At 42.8% G+C, this 14,981-nt stretch overlaps 1 protein-coding gene across 18 annotated transcripts in view; it reads left to right on the forward strand.

The window, feature by feature from the left end:
- Positions 1-14,981, forward strand: part of Dlg1 (MAGUK family member discs large 1) — a 797,939-nt gene that overhangs the window by 524,232 nt on the left and 258,726 nt on the right. For 15 of the 18 annotated variants that reach the window (XM_076787382.1, XM_076787375.1, XM_076787389.1 and 12 more), the window contains one exon: positions 96-263. The exons of the other annotated variants lie outside the window; for them this stretch is intronic. In XM_076787382.1, coding sequence (XP_076643497.1) covers positions 96-263 — 168 coding nt within the window. The remainder of the gene's footprint in view (positions 1-95; positions 264-14,981) is intronic. 18 annotated transcript variants of the gene reach the window in all.

The raw sequence follows: 14,981 nt of genomic DNA on the forward strand, positions 1-14,981 counted from the left end.
CCTCTTTGACCGGAAGTGTGGATCCGAAAGGAATTTTAAGTATTAGATAATGGTTACGGGTGGAGTAGTTTAGTAGCGGGATTCTGTAATTGCAGAAAACGCGATACACTGGCGGAGTTGAAGAACAATTGCCGCCCCCACCGTCGCCACCCCAGCTGAAAGAGGCTGGACAGTTGGACGGAGTTCCTAGACCGAATTCGGTCGATCGCATCCTTCATCCTGACGGCAGCCAGCACTTAACTAGTCACGAAACGCTCAATAAGGTAAGAGTCCCTGATTTATTTGCTCCTTGTAATTGAAAGTAACCGGAAGAACCTATTCCGCACCATGCACAATATCTATTGAGTTTCACTCTCTGCTGCACCGGTTGAAACAATGTAACAGAAGAAAAATTGAGGAAATTTTTATACTTCCACACCTGCTTAACTCTCTTGGGATCCTCGAACAGCTTAAATTATTTTCATGAGCGACAGTTGTTTCATGCAACAAAGCAACAGTCTTGTTAATAGCAACAGGAACTATGTTTACTAATAAGTAGACTGCGGATTTTTATGTGTTTATAGGGAAAATCAGGAGGTAAAATATAAAATACTAGAAAGATTTCAAAAATACAAAAATTTCAATATATTTATTTTAATGTACTAGAAATATTGAAAGAAGAAACAAAGGTCTATTTGGCTCTTATTTTTGGAAATTAGTACCAGGAAATTTTTTTGCATAAAGATCAGCAGGCTACTGTTAAGTGTACAAAGGATAGTGTCTTTGGGTTTTTAGATTGGGGCGAGCTCCATTTACTCGAATACTGGAGGATCGATATTTTTATACAATTTTGCTTTTTACTTGAAAAAGTTGCAGATTCCTTGTGTACAGAGAACATACATTTCTAGTTTCTTTAGCATCTAATGAAGGAAAAGTTTTACCTTAAATAAGATAATAATCGGGTGAGACGTTCAATAATTTATGACGGAGAAATGTTAGAGTATATTTCACCTCTATGTGGCCAACCAAAATACATATTTTAAAGCTTTAAATAGCAATAGCTAGTAATACATTATTTTACAGCTGTATATCTTCAAACGATCTGGGAAAACTAAATGAAAATTATAATACAATAATAAGTTTTCTTTCTTTTTCGCTTTCAACTAAGTAAAAGTTTAAATTCGAGTATGTTTCACCGCATGTGTAGCGACGCATGCTCGGCAACCTTCACTACGTTCGCCATCTACCTTATATTCTGCCAAACATGTAGAAAATCGACACAGAGAGTCGGCAACAGTCTGCTGTATTCCAGCTTTACCGACTGCTAAATCCATAAACCAGCAAAATTTCATTACTTAACAATACGCTTAAACCTGCGATAAACCTTTCTACAATACTATCATTTATTTGCAGCATTATTCGCTGTCTTTCACAACTTAAATTTTCTGAAATTCTTTTCACGAACCAAACATTTTAAACCAGTGATCTAAGAGAAGAAACTTTAGAATGATTTCAACAATTAAATTATTTTTGATGATTTTATTAAAACAATAATTATTATTGATACATCGATCGTGGAGCACACGAGTTACCATCCGTACCACTGTGTTACCGACAGTATTTCATCCCTTAACCTGCACCACTTACCATCAAAGGGATCTTGTTTGCACTATCCCCTAAGAGACGGCGATTCCAGAGCCATAGATTTCAACGAATTTCTGTTAGATGTTGCAAATGTCGAATATTTTTATAATTAGCAAGTCTTAAACTCTATTTTACAATGTTGTCGCAAATTATAAATAAGCAGCTATTAGCTCGATATTATTCTCTATTTGTAAGATAATAGAAGATCTAACAATTAGAGAATATTATCGATTGCCCGGGTCTCACCACGAGGAGGTTGCTGCACAAGAGACCCGAAAGGAAGCCAGAAGGAATTCAATACGCTTCCTTCTGACTCCCTTTCTTACAACGACGCTTTCGAGTTTTACAAACTAAATCTAGCAGCGTATGTCGAGTAATTATTGCGGAGAAAAAGGTGTGAGTCGGAGAAGAAGTCTCCGATCCACGAGGAATCAAAAGCGAATCAGGCAGAAGGCTCTGATTCTTTCAACGAGAGAAACAAAACCGAACCAGAGCAGAAGGCTCTGGTTCAAGGGTGACGCGACGCGTACAGTGCTTGCAGAACCAACTCCAGCCAGCACCGATAACCGGCGTGTCCTCACGAAGAGCGATGGTCGAGAGAAACGTTCAAACGATACCCTAAGTTTCCCCCACCCACCTGTCGCCAGGCAACGACTAGCGTTGAGGCGACTCGGGTGGACTTACGGCAGGGAGGATTTTACACGAGTGAACAGGTCTCTCGAACATCCCTCTCAATGGATCTACGCCGAGCACCGGTACCGACCGGTCTGGTACATACAAGCAAGGTCCGACACAGCATAAGGCTGTGTCGGAATCAAAAATCGAGCCGAGCAAAGTGAAGTTACGGCAATAATTACTCGACATTTATACAATACTAATAAACAAGCTTAATAACTAACGCACGCACTCGAATCGAGCAATTATTGTGAGCCAAAAAAAAAACTAAATCTGACAAGCCTCTGAACAATTCCAGAGAAAATAAAAATGGAGCAGAAGGCTCAGATTTACGAGAAAGAAAAATGAAAGAAGCGAACCAGAGTAGTAGCCTCTGGTTCGAGGGTGACGCTACCAACTGGTCACAGCAGAAGGCTGTGACCCAAATCAACAAGCGAAACTAACAAAGTGAATCTAACACAATAATTGCTCGAGACCTAATACGAACTTATAAATACTGTGAAGTCTTCTTACTATTCGTTGTCTTCGTTCGACGATGATCATGCTGAACTGTTGCGATTTAACTGAAACAGACTAATAATAATTAGACACAAAATGGAGGAACACAGAAGTAATCGAAGAAGAAACGAGTCTTCGTACGATGCGTTGTCTTCGTTCGATGATAAATGTCTGCAACTGTTGTACTCAATCTGAAACAGATTAGTAATGATTAGACACAAAACAATGGAGGAACAACGAAGTATAAGAAGACGATGAAATAAAGACAAAACGATGACCCCGTACACGAGTACGGCCTACCTAACATGCACACGAGTGCAAATCTACCAGCTCACAAGAGCCAAGCTAACCCCGTACACGAGTACGGCCTACCTAATATGCACAAGAGTGCGAATCTAACCGGCTCACGAGAGCCAAGCTAACCCCGTACACGAGTACGGCCTACCTAACATGCACACGAGTGCAAATCTACCAGCTCACGAGAGCCAAACCTAACACCAGCTCACGAGAGCCAAGCTAACCCCGTACACGAGTACGGCCTACCTAACATGCACAAGAGTGCGAATCTAACGGCTCACGAGAGCCAAACCAACCCCGTACACAAGTACGGCCTACCCGACAAGAAACTAAGAGTAGATGAAGTCAGAACTTCCATCTACTGAGGTGGCGCTTCGGGGCGCCCCGGGTTCGCCAATACCCGTACTCACCCACAGCAGTGAGTCCCTGAGGGACCTCCGTTCGGAGGAATACCAATTTAAAACCAGACATATAAATTTTAGAATAAGAACTTTTGAAAGTTCAGAAATAAATTTCAATTGGAAAGATGAACAATTCCAATCGAATATAAATCAAACGAAATTGGGACGCAACAACATAAAGGCTAGGGTCGCCACGGGTTCGCCAATACCCGTACTCACCCACGGCCCGGCCCGTGAGTGAGGCCCTGAGGGACCTCCGTTCGGAGGAATACCAATTTTAAACCATATATATAAATTTTACAAGAGGTACTTTTGAAAGTTTAGAAGTGAATATTCAATCGGAAAGATGGACAATACCAATCAAAAATACACCTAGCGAAATTGGGACGCAACGACATAAAGGCTAGGTCGCCCCGGGTTCGCTAATACCCGTACTCACCCACGGGCCCGGCCCGTGAGTGAGCCCCGGAGGGACCTCCATGCGGAGGAATACTAATTTTAAATCACATACATAAATTTTAGAATAGGAACTTTTGAAAGTTCAGAAGTAATTTTTAATTGGAAAGTTGAACAATTTTAATCAGAAATAAATATAGCCAAATTAGAACGCAACAACCTTCAAGCTTGGGTCGCCCCGGGTTCGCTAATACCCGTACTCACCCACGGCCCGGCCCGTGAGTGAGCCCCCGAGGGACTTCCACTCGGAGGAATACCAATTTTATGTTAAAAATATAATATAATATAATTTCAGAGTACGAATTTTATGTCAAAAATATAATATAACATAATATAATTTCAAAATACCAATTTTATGTCAAAACTATAATATAATATAATAAAATTTCAGAGTAATAATTTTATGTCAAAAATATAATATAATGTAATTTCAAGAAAAGAAACTTGTGAAAAATTCCGAAGCGGATTCGAATTAAAAATACAGAAATAATAATTGACGGCGTTCGTTGAATGAACACGTATTCGAAAACAGAAAATGTATATTTGTGTTGTTACTTACCAGCTGCTGAAAGTTGATCAAGGTGAGCGGAGACGGCTTCCAGGAACCGCTGGCCGACCACGAGCCAGCTTAAGGTGGACCAGGGTTGACCAGTGATGTCCACTCCAGCTCTGGAGAATCCCTGGTCCACTCGAAGGTATGCGAGGGTAGGCCAGGGTGGTCAGGGTGGGCCAGGGCAGCTCTGGAGAACCTCTGGTCAACTCCAAGGTCCTTCGCCCTTCTGGTCCCGGAGCACCTCCGCTCCCTCCTGAGTGCGCACCTCGACTGACTGACTGAGCGCGGCCGCCGAGATCGGTTGCGCGGTACGCGGTGCGCAACTCCCCCACCCCAATGAATTTCGGTAGATCTCGATCGCCGTGATAGTAATTATCGATAAATTTGTTATTTCTGGCTGTTTAATGTTTATAACAATTTCTTTTGGTAATGGTATCAACAAGCAATCCCTTGACCATCTTGCCATCTAATTTTTTAGTAAAAATACCTAATAGAACTCGAAATACAGAGTAACTTTTGAACCATGAATATTCGCACGTATTAATTTATCGAACACAATTCACTGATAAATTTATTATTTCTGGCTGTTTAATGTTTATAACAATTCCTTTCGCCAATGATGTCGATAAGCACTCCCTTGACCATCTTGCCATTTAATTATTTAGTAAAAATAAATTATAGAACTCGAAATACAGAGTAACTTTTAATTCACGAATATTTGCACGCAGTAATTTATCGTATACAATTCACTGTAAAATTTATTATTTCTGGCTGTTTAATGTTTATAACAATTCCTCTCACCAATGATCTCGACAAGCACTCCCTTGACCATCTTGCCAACTAATTATTTAGTAATAATAAATTATAGAACTCGAGATACAGAATAACTTTTAAGCCATGAATATTCGCACGCGTTAATTTATCGTACGAAATTCACTGTTAAATTTATTATTTCTGGCTATTTAATGTTGATATCGGTTCCTTCCGCCAATGATATCGACAAGCATTAATTTAATATTCGCACGCATTAATTTATCGTACGAGATTCACTGTTAAATTGATTATTTCTAGCTGTTTAATGTTGTTCGAAATCATTGCAGGCATTACCGGTAACTCCGGTAACGCAAAAACCATTTCGGGCCACCACAGTTCTTATGTGGATTAACAGGAAAAAAGTTGATGGCATCCATATAAGCACTGCCTCGGTGCGACCGTGTTTCGGCGTTGACAATAGCACAGCCGGTCGAGCTCGAGGCCGGGACCGGGTGAACGAACACAGACGTAAACTTTCTGTTTACGTCTGGTGTCATGCATACTTGACGCGAGGGCCATCGCTTCCCATATTCCAAAATATCAAATCCGCTGCCCGTCGTCATTGGCTCGCTTAATCTACCGCCTTATCATCTCGCCGTTTGTATAAACCTCACCTCCTGTTATAATATATTATTTAATACCGTACAGTCCACGCTTACTCTCTGTCCTTCCCTATCGCAACTTCCATACCTTCTTCCGTCGCTATAGTTCCAAACAAATGTTTATAACAATTCCTTTCCCCAATGATGTCGACAAGCACTCCCTTGACCATCTTGTCACCTAATTTTTTAGTACAGATAGATGATAGAACTTAAGGTACAGAATAACTTTTAAACCATGAATAAATGTACACTGATAAATTTATTATCTCTGCTTGTTTAACGATTATAAGAATTCCTCTTACCAATGATGCTCGCGAGTACCTCCTTGGCTATCTTGTCACCTATTTCTTCTAGTAAAAATGGCTAATAGTACTCCAGATACAGAGTAACTTTTAAAGCATGTCTTGAGCAAGTAGTAACTTGTATGCATGATTATTGGGAGTATGCAAGATACTCGATTCTCACTAATATTCCCGATTCATGAGTTATGTGACAACTGTTCTATTTGGGTATAGTCGGTATTTCGTATCATGCGACACGAAACAGCATAGGGTGACTGGCATACTCCTACATCTCCTCTGTGATATTAGTTCCACAATACTAATTCTGACCGATACGGTAGGATCCGACACAGAAATAGTAAGGGGGCTTTAGAGCCCAGCGGACATGAGACAAAAAAAAAAGATTAGGCGATTGGTCTACTTCTATACCTCGTCTGTGCTTGAACCCATAAACCAATCCTTACCACAAATAGGATCTTGTTTGCAACACCCTCTAAAAGATGGCGGTTCGAGATCAACGGGTCTTGGCGAATTCCGTTAGATGTAGCACAGATCGAATCGCCGGTAAAGACGAGCTCCACGTTATCACGTGGATGATTGCAGAAGCACGTGGACAATGCAGTTCTCTCTAAAGCCGGATGAGATCGGTTCGCCGGAAGTTGGAGGCCAGGCTGTCGCAATCCCGACTCGATCGAAAAATGCCTAGAACGATCATTTGCCGTTAATCAGCCACGAGAACTAACCTTGAACCGACGCGACGCGACGTGATAAATAGAAACGCGTTATTGATCCCTTTCCGAGACAGCCGACTTGACGTGAATAGTACGAACGCGATGGTTTTTTGTTGCACTTTGATCAATGACGCGGATAGGCGACGCTTTTGATTTATGGTCGCGTCGTCCGAGCCGCGGATATAAGTCAGACTCGTCGATTCGTATTAATGGTCGGTCTCCATCGCGCTTTTTCGAGCCACATTTCACTTGGCCCGGCTCGAATGATGAATTCCCACTGTTACGGACCTGAAGGCGGTCATTTTTCCTCGAACCCGACCGACACACCGCCGCTGTGCTTGCCGGTTAGTCACGGGACCAAACTGAGTCATTCAACAGCGAAACACTGAATCATGAATGGTTGTCATTTCGGGGCTTATCGTAATGTCGCCATTGAGATTTCGCGCAGTCTCCTGGAGGGAGTGATCGATCCTCGTTGAACCAGAGCAACTGTGAGTATTTATGTTGATGACTTCCTCGAGCAGCATTTAATATCGTTGGTTGCATAGTCGTCCTGACACGTCGATCTGTTACCGGAGACTATTGATCGATTATTCTGCTAACTGTTAATTATGTAATATAAGACATTCTGAAATATGAGAAATTGATTAGAAACGATCGTGCCCCGTTAAAATTCCTGATCCATCTCCTCGCCATTGATTCATTCCCGGCATTTAATCGAACTTTTGTTCAGAAATTCTTTTCAAAGGTACCGATTGCGGCCCTTTTTATTTCCCATTAGACTTTATTCGCTTCTTATAATTTTGCCAATTGACTCTTTGCACGTCTCTGAAAAAGGTATTTCTAAAGAAGGGGAAAGAGAAATCGCGAATTTAATATTTAATTCGAGCGAATAGCTCCGCAGGCGTGCAGAATGTAGAGTTGCTTATCGCGCAGCATCGGGTTCGACGGGCTGCATTATTTACAACGCAGAACGCATCGCCACGTTCGCCTCATTCATCGTTTGCGTTTTACCCGCCGAATGGAATACTGACGACGATACGTTACCGGCTGCATTACAATAATTCTTTCGCCGTGACACGAAACGTATTTTTCGCGGAGGATATTCTCCTTCTGGCCGGCTTCACCTTTTCTTCCTCGGGTTCCCTCCCCTCCCGGCTGATTTATCGCATCGTTTTTACCTTCCTACGTGGGGAATCAACTTCCCGCCCGTTCTGAGCCGCGTCCACCGGTCCTCAGAAATTTTACGACCGACCTAGAACCTGGAAAACCCGGGAGAAAACTGGCGAGAACGTAGACCGCGGCTACTGTTTTTCTGCCCGATATTATATTCTATTTGAACCGCTCTCCTCGGCTCTTCAAAAACATTCACCGCGTTTACTAGAACTGACGTGCGTTCTCTGCTCGCGACAGATCTGTGTAACAGGTTTTCCACATTAAAGAATGCGAAAATCCCAGGGAAAAAACTAGCTCGCGAACATTAAACTTTGTGATACGTTTGTTGTGCGTCCGCGTGTATTACGATTAGACTGCGGATGTTTATGCAACTTTAATGGGAACAGCCTTTGTAGGTCTCTGTAGCTTTCTTTTGAACTTTCGAATCAGAAAATCTGCACGCACGCACGAACAAGTTTTCTTTATTATTCGGTTGCGTCGGTTCGAGTTTCTCGGCGTTATCTGCAAGCAGGTTCAGGGATGCGAATTAGGTTTGCCGGTTGATCCGAGCTCGTCAAATCGGAGAGCAGTTCGTCTAATAGTTTCTAAATGGATTCCGTTATCAGCAGTTGCGACCGAACTGTCCTGAGGTGGGTGGCTGGTTCTTGGCCAGCTGAAATCCTATAAGTTAGGTCTACGAGATCGTGGCGCAGCTTTCGAGCACAGCCGATGGAATGGACTTAGGAAGATTCGGGTGGAAACGGGTTTTCCCCGGTCGAATCGAACAGGCTCCAGTGACCCTCGCCGTTTCTCGAACCGTTCGGCTAGGCGTGTGCTCTTTAAGGTGACCTGGATACTCCGGCTAGTGCCATTTTATTTCCAGCAGTATAGCCACCGTTCCGTTCCGGTTTCTCCCACGTCGCGGCGCGAGAGACAACGGCCTCGAGAGCATTATTTCCCGAAAACGAGGACCGCGATACCGAATCTCGCATTAATTACGCGCCCGTCTTTCCCGCACGCCAATTATTATTCGGCCCATATTCCGCGGGAGCATTAAGGGAGATATTTTCACCGGGCCGATACAGAGCCCGGTGTCGATAAGCGGGAGCTGTCCTCGTAAATTTCACTTAAAACTACTTATCTTGCCACGTGATCGTTGCATTCGGAGGTTATCATTAGGGAAGAGTTATGCGGTACTGCTGCTCGAAGTTTCTCTGCCACGGCTGAAGCTGCTTTTCGTGAAAATCAAATCTGAAGAAGGTAATTTCAAAGTGCGAAAAGTACAAAAGTATAAAAGTACTATTTGTCAGTTTTTATAAGTCGTTTTTCAAGTCGAAATCGTATTTCCTCGAGGACAATGCCAAATGAAATCAAAATTTATAATTCGATTTTTATTCCGAAATTTTCCCTAAAAATAAATATTTTTAGTCCGAAAATTTATAATCACAGTTCTCCGAATCTCGAGTACTGATCTCCACAGTGCGTTTCGCATAATTCCAACAAACAAAGTATATTTGCATGTCCATTGAGGGGAGCTTTATATCCAGAGAATATCGAGGAACCGAGGTAAAATCGACAAGATAATTTATTACCTCGCTCCACTCTGTTAATCTGTTAGAATATTCGTGGTCACACCATTACAGAGCCACTAATTTTTCAGCGAACGCTCGTTACGCGAAGTTTCCCATTGCAATCAAGCCGAAACACATCGGCGCGATGCAATCCACGGTGCAATAAATAACCGGCCGGAAAACGTCTAATTAACGATAAATCTCCTTCGTTATCACCGAGCAATTAGCTAAATTACACGCGAGCCCGGTGTCGTCCGGCGCGGTCTCGTTTATAAAATATTAGAATGCGGTTCTTCCGTGCACGCGAGCCTCGGCTCCGACGCTCGCGAATTTCGGCTGGACCGTTTAATCGACTCCTGATAAGCCGTGCCGCGTATCTGATGACAACTCAGCGTTTATTACGCCTTTTGCTCGCCTGAGCCGCCCACGCTGGCCAAATACTGCTCGAACCCAGATCCCGTGCAACGTCACGTACTTGTAATACTTCGTCGGATGCGTGGCTGCGGTGCATTCTTTCGAAACAGTGATAAAAACTACCATTAAAAATTAATCGTTCGTCGGGGATATTAATTTTCCATTATGTTGTATTATCAATCTGTCATTTGATATTATTTTTCTGCAACCGTGTAATTGTTCGCCGTTATGCGGCTGGTTGCTAATTGCTAGACCTTTATGCAAAATAAAAACTATTTGAGACAATCGTAGGAAACACAAGCTAAGCGAAAATAATGATAAATCATTTGTCACATTCATTGTCAGATGCGTGACATTAATCGTTTCGATCGATTCACGGATCGATCGTTTCGATACCCTGGAAATAATGCATTGACATTTTTAAATTCGTTTAATGCTTTCACAGTTGAAAATTTCCCATTCCGAATGCATACGATTCACAGTCTAGTAACATCGAACACGATTTGGCCAACGTGTAACATCTTGCAGACAATACTGTACAGTGTCGCGTTGAACCGTCGCTATTCACCTTTTCACGCTGAATAATCCACAGAATTCCAAAGCCCGTCAGACAAGCGACGCACTCGTGCACATAACCGTGTCACGAGCGTATTTGATGCAAGCCAGAGGAAGATGCACGTAGATGCGGGCCGGCAGATGCGATCGCAGAGCGTGGCTCGTTCGTTAATGCACTCGATGCGTATCGCTAACACACTCCAGGGGATTGTGGTACAATAAACTGAGTACACGGTCCGGGAACGTCACTGGACTAGTGTTATTCCCGAACCACCCAAGACCCTGTTAAGACCATGAAATCCTGGATTTCCGAGGTTCTCCTGTTCCTCCAACAGCTGGCCAAAAGTTAGCTCTCTAAATAATCGCAGTCTCGTGCGAACAACGTCCCCTTGCAATTAACCGATTGGATTTGAATTTCGATTATCCATTGGTGTAAGTTTCCTGTCACGGGAGAACAGAATCGCCCAATTGCCAGAGAATTAGTTTAATTTACTCAGTATTTTCTCAGTACTTTTTATCAACAAATTGGTATTCAAAGTACTCGTCTGTTTTATGAAAAGGCTCCTTTTGGAATTATTCGGTTTCTGTGTTATTCTGCGGGAATATATAAGTGAACTCTCTTGTTACAAGAAAATTGAACCCTCCAGTTAACAGAGAATTATTTTAAACGACCCGGTATTAAAAGCATAACGACCCGTCCCGAGACTCGAGCAATTAGAGCCCTTTCGACTGTCGATCGCTATCGAGGTTCTAGAGCAATCAGACTAAAGAGCCTCTGCAATTACTATTTATAACCGGGAGGACCTGAGATACTCCCGTTTTTCTTTCACCGGGGATCTCGTTTAAAAACAAAAGTTGAGAAAGCCGCGAACGACAGGGTTTGCGACGTCCCTCGACGTACTAATTACCGAAAGATCCACTTTCCCGTAATCACCCGCGTCTGAAGCGTCGGCGTTATAACTTTGAACACGGTCATTTCATAAAGCCTGGGCCGTTTCGACACGATCCGCATTCCTCTTTCTTGCCGAGTCAGCTGCCCGGGGACGTCCCGATTCGCGAAATCGCTTCTCCATCCAGAAACTATTCCCTGCGAGCTCGAAAGGTATTCCGCGACCCGAAACTCGCAGCAGGAGGACCGCATCGCATCGCGGCCGTTCGCTAAAATGCCAGCGCCGTGCTTTGGATAATTAACAGAGCGAAAGATCGAGCCTCGCGGCCATTTTGTCCGTCGAAGGCCATCATTTCTGCGGATTTGTCAAGAAAACATTCAGAGAAAATGGTGACAGACACACACCAAACTACACTAATCTACTTTCGACGGATTACAAGAAAGGAATCGAATAAACAAAACTGTTATTATCTACAGATCGTTGGTAGGTACGCTCGTCTGTTGGAAACCCTCGAAGTCTCGCGAAAGGATTAACAATAATTGTAACGAATCCATTCGAGCGAGGATGACCGATATTTCGTCGTTGGCATTCGATTGCCGAACCCGTCGCTGCTATTCGATTAGAGTTTCGGTGGTGCTCGCCGATTTGCAGCCCGATCCGGCACGAAAGTGCTCGAACGGCAATCGACGGTTTAATTGGCGAGCGTGGCCCTCAACGTTTCAACTTCTAATCTAATCACGATTTGCTCGGATCACGAGACTCCGGGCAACCAGCCGCTGTTTGGCTTCTCGGATCAAATCTACGACGCGAACGTGACGATCAACACAAACCCGAGCGGCTTCCAAAGCGGCCTCTCTTCCGGCTGTAGAGACGTCGTTGATCAACCGGGATCCTGTCGGTCTTCGAAACCCGTGTACTACGTGTCTTTATCCGTTTACGCTAACGGGCCGCTTCGCGTCTCCGTTCACGCGGAAATGTTCGAGCATTTCCCGCAAAAGTAACATTAACGAAGTCGGTGATAGCAGTGCCGATAGCGTGGGTAACTAGCGGCGTCTCGATCCGTACTGTAGGGTCGCGATAAGATCCCTACCCTCGGCACGAATCGCGACGTCATTATCCGGGATAGACCACACTATAGCTTCGTGACATCACTCGGGCTCTGACTACATTTCCCCCATTGTTCATCTCTCGAATCCCTCGATCCGGCAACGCTGCGAATTCACAGCACTCTTTACCGGGGACTTTATTCCGAAATAATTGCAATACGGTAAAGTCTTGATCCAAGTCCGATCCTCGGTTCCGTACTGTGACATAAATCGTGGAGGGCCACTATTCTCTTGCGTACGCGTGTAACATCGATAAGACAATAATACCGATTTTAAGTTTCGTATTTCGGTTTTTATAAGGGTTATGAAAATAACCGGTACAAGTCCATGTCCTTTATCGAGGACTCGGACAACGTTTGTTGCCCGCAACTACCATCGTTCACCCGGAAAATCATCTGGTTAGCGCGCGTGCTTCCAAAGACAATGGAGCATTGCCAGGGGTTCGAGGACATTTGGGTCCACCGTCTTAATGGCACCCTCTGATCAACGTCAATCCACGCCATTATGCAGGGTGTTTTCCATCTTCTGTTGTCCCATGGGAAACGGTGTCCTTGCGGAAGGACACTGCCCTCCAAGTACAGAAAGCTCTAATTGAATAACAACACTAAGGACTTAGACTTTGTACTGTACATTAGACTCTAAGACATTCTGTACACAGACATTTTGGACAAGGTAAGACATTATACATGGAGGAGTATTGATTCTTGAAAACCGTACTGGAAGCTCTGACAAGAGTTAGTTTGTTCTAATAAATACTGGTATAAGCACCGACGCGAGTTGTAGCAGTACTTGTGCAATATTCCAAGAGAACCCCTCCCTTAACATAAATGTTTGACCTGACGCCGCAATTATTTAGCGATCGAGCCGCCCCGGACCATTGAAACCCGTTCAATCTCGAATTCCACTTTTTGCGGACCCCTCGGGTCTTGTGTTTTTCATACAACGTGGACGCAACCACCGTGTTGCAAATTTACATGCGCTGCTCTCTCGCGGAATAATGTGCGAACAACATCGTGGAATAAATTCTTTTTCTGCACGGTTTTATTCGTCGGAATATCCACAGCGAAAATGTACGACTCGCCGGCGCGGCGTGTAGCGTCTGACCATTATCGCCGGTTTCTACTTGCAGCGGGTTGCTAATCCGTAATTATTCCTCGCGTAAAAACAAATTTTCTTTTTAATCATATTTATAGAAATAATTCCCTTCTGTTGGGAACTGGGTTCCCAGGCGACCATTTACTATAATTCTTTCAACAACTTTGTATGTTTTTCCAAAAATATCAGAAAACCGCCCAGAATGTACATTGTTTGGACAGGTTGTATATGTTTTTTGCAAACTGATTACTTCAGTTTCTAGTTTCAAGAAAGAGATGTATACAATGATCTGGAAATGAACATAAATGGTTACATTTTAAACTAAAAGTTTTATTAATCAATTATATAGTCCATTACCATTTTCTAAAATTGTCTTCCAACGTTTTACAAGGTTTTATAAGGTGGGGGGTTTCTTTTTATTGAGAATTGCTTGGTTTCTCTTCAGGAGAGATCTCGATGTCTGTAGAATAAAAATAGCAGTCGGTTCAGAGAAAAATATTTATTCAAAGAATTGAAGCGCGACGATCTCGTAAAGAGTGCTGGAAAATTATAGAATCGTCGACGTTCCGAAACAACCAGTAGAAAAATTTAAAACAGGTCAGACACGGAAATTCAAAAAATTAATTTCACGTGTACAATTTCAGCTCGCAGTTTTCGTTTATTTTTACGCCGTGCTCGCTCGTATATTAAATTTTATAACGAAGGATGCGCGCGCCATAAATAACAATCACGTGTTATTTATTCGTTCGTGTAACTGAATCCTGATGAAAAATGCTCGCAATGTTTCGTCGTCAGGATTTCCTTCGTTTTGCATGAACATCATTTGATATGTCGACTCTCATCTGTCCCTTAGTTTGCCAGTCCAATTTGTCTTTTGATAAATAATACAAAACGTTACGTTGAACAACAAGATTATAAACAATGAAGCCGGCCAAATATATTATTAAACGAATATTCATTTCGCACAATTTTGCAATAATGCAGCTTCACATTTTTTATTCTTGAAATGACTCCTACCGAAAGACATGACTTTTACCGCTAATTTTGTAGACAATTGTAATCGTTGCTTGAAAAAATTCGAATACATTTATATACTGAATACTGTTCTTTTGAAAAATTCCTAAAAATTGCTTTACAACCGGAACGTTAAGTTAGAACATTTGTTCTTCTGTCAAATACAGAGTTAAATACAGTTGACTCCCGTTTGCTGCCATCAAAAAACTGTTTAAGAAATGAGTAGAAAATGTAGAAAAATCTGAATAGGT

The sequence above is a fragment of the Halictus rubicundus genome, chromosome 4 (assembly GCF_050948215.1).
Source record: "Halictus rubicundus isolate RS-2024b chromosome 4, iyHalRubi1_principal, whole genome shotgun sequence".
In the NCBI taxonomy this organism is placed as follows: Eukaryota; Metazoa; Arthropoda; class Insecta; order Hymenoptera; family Halictidae; genus Halictus; species Halictus rubicundus.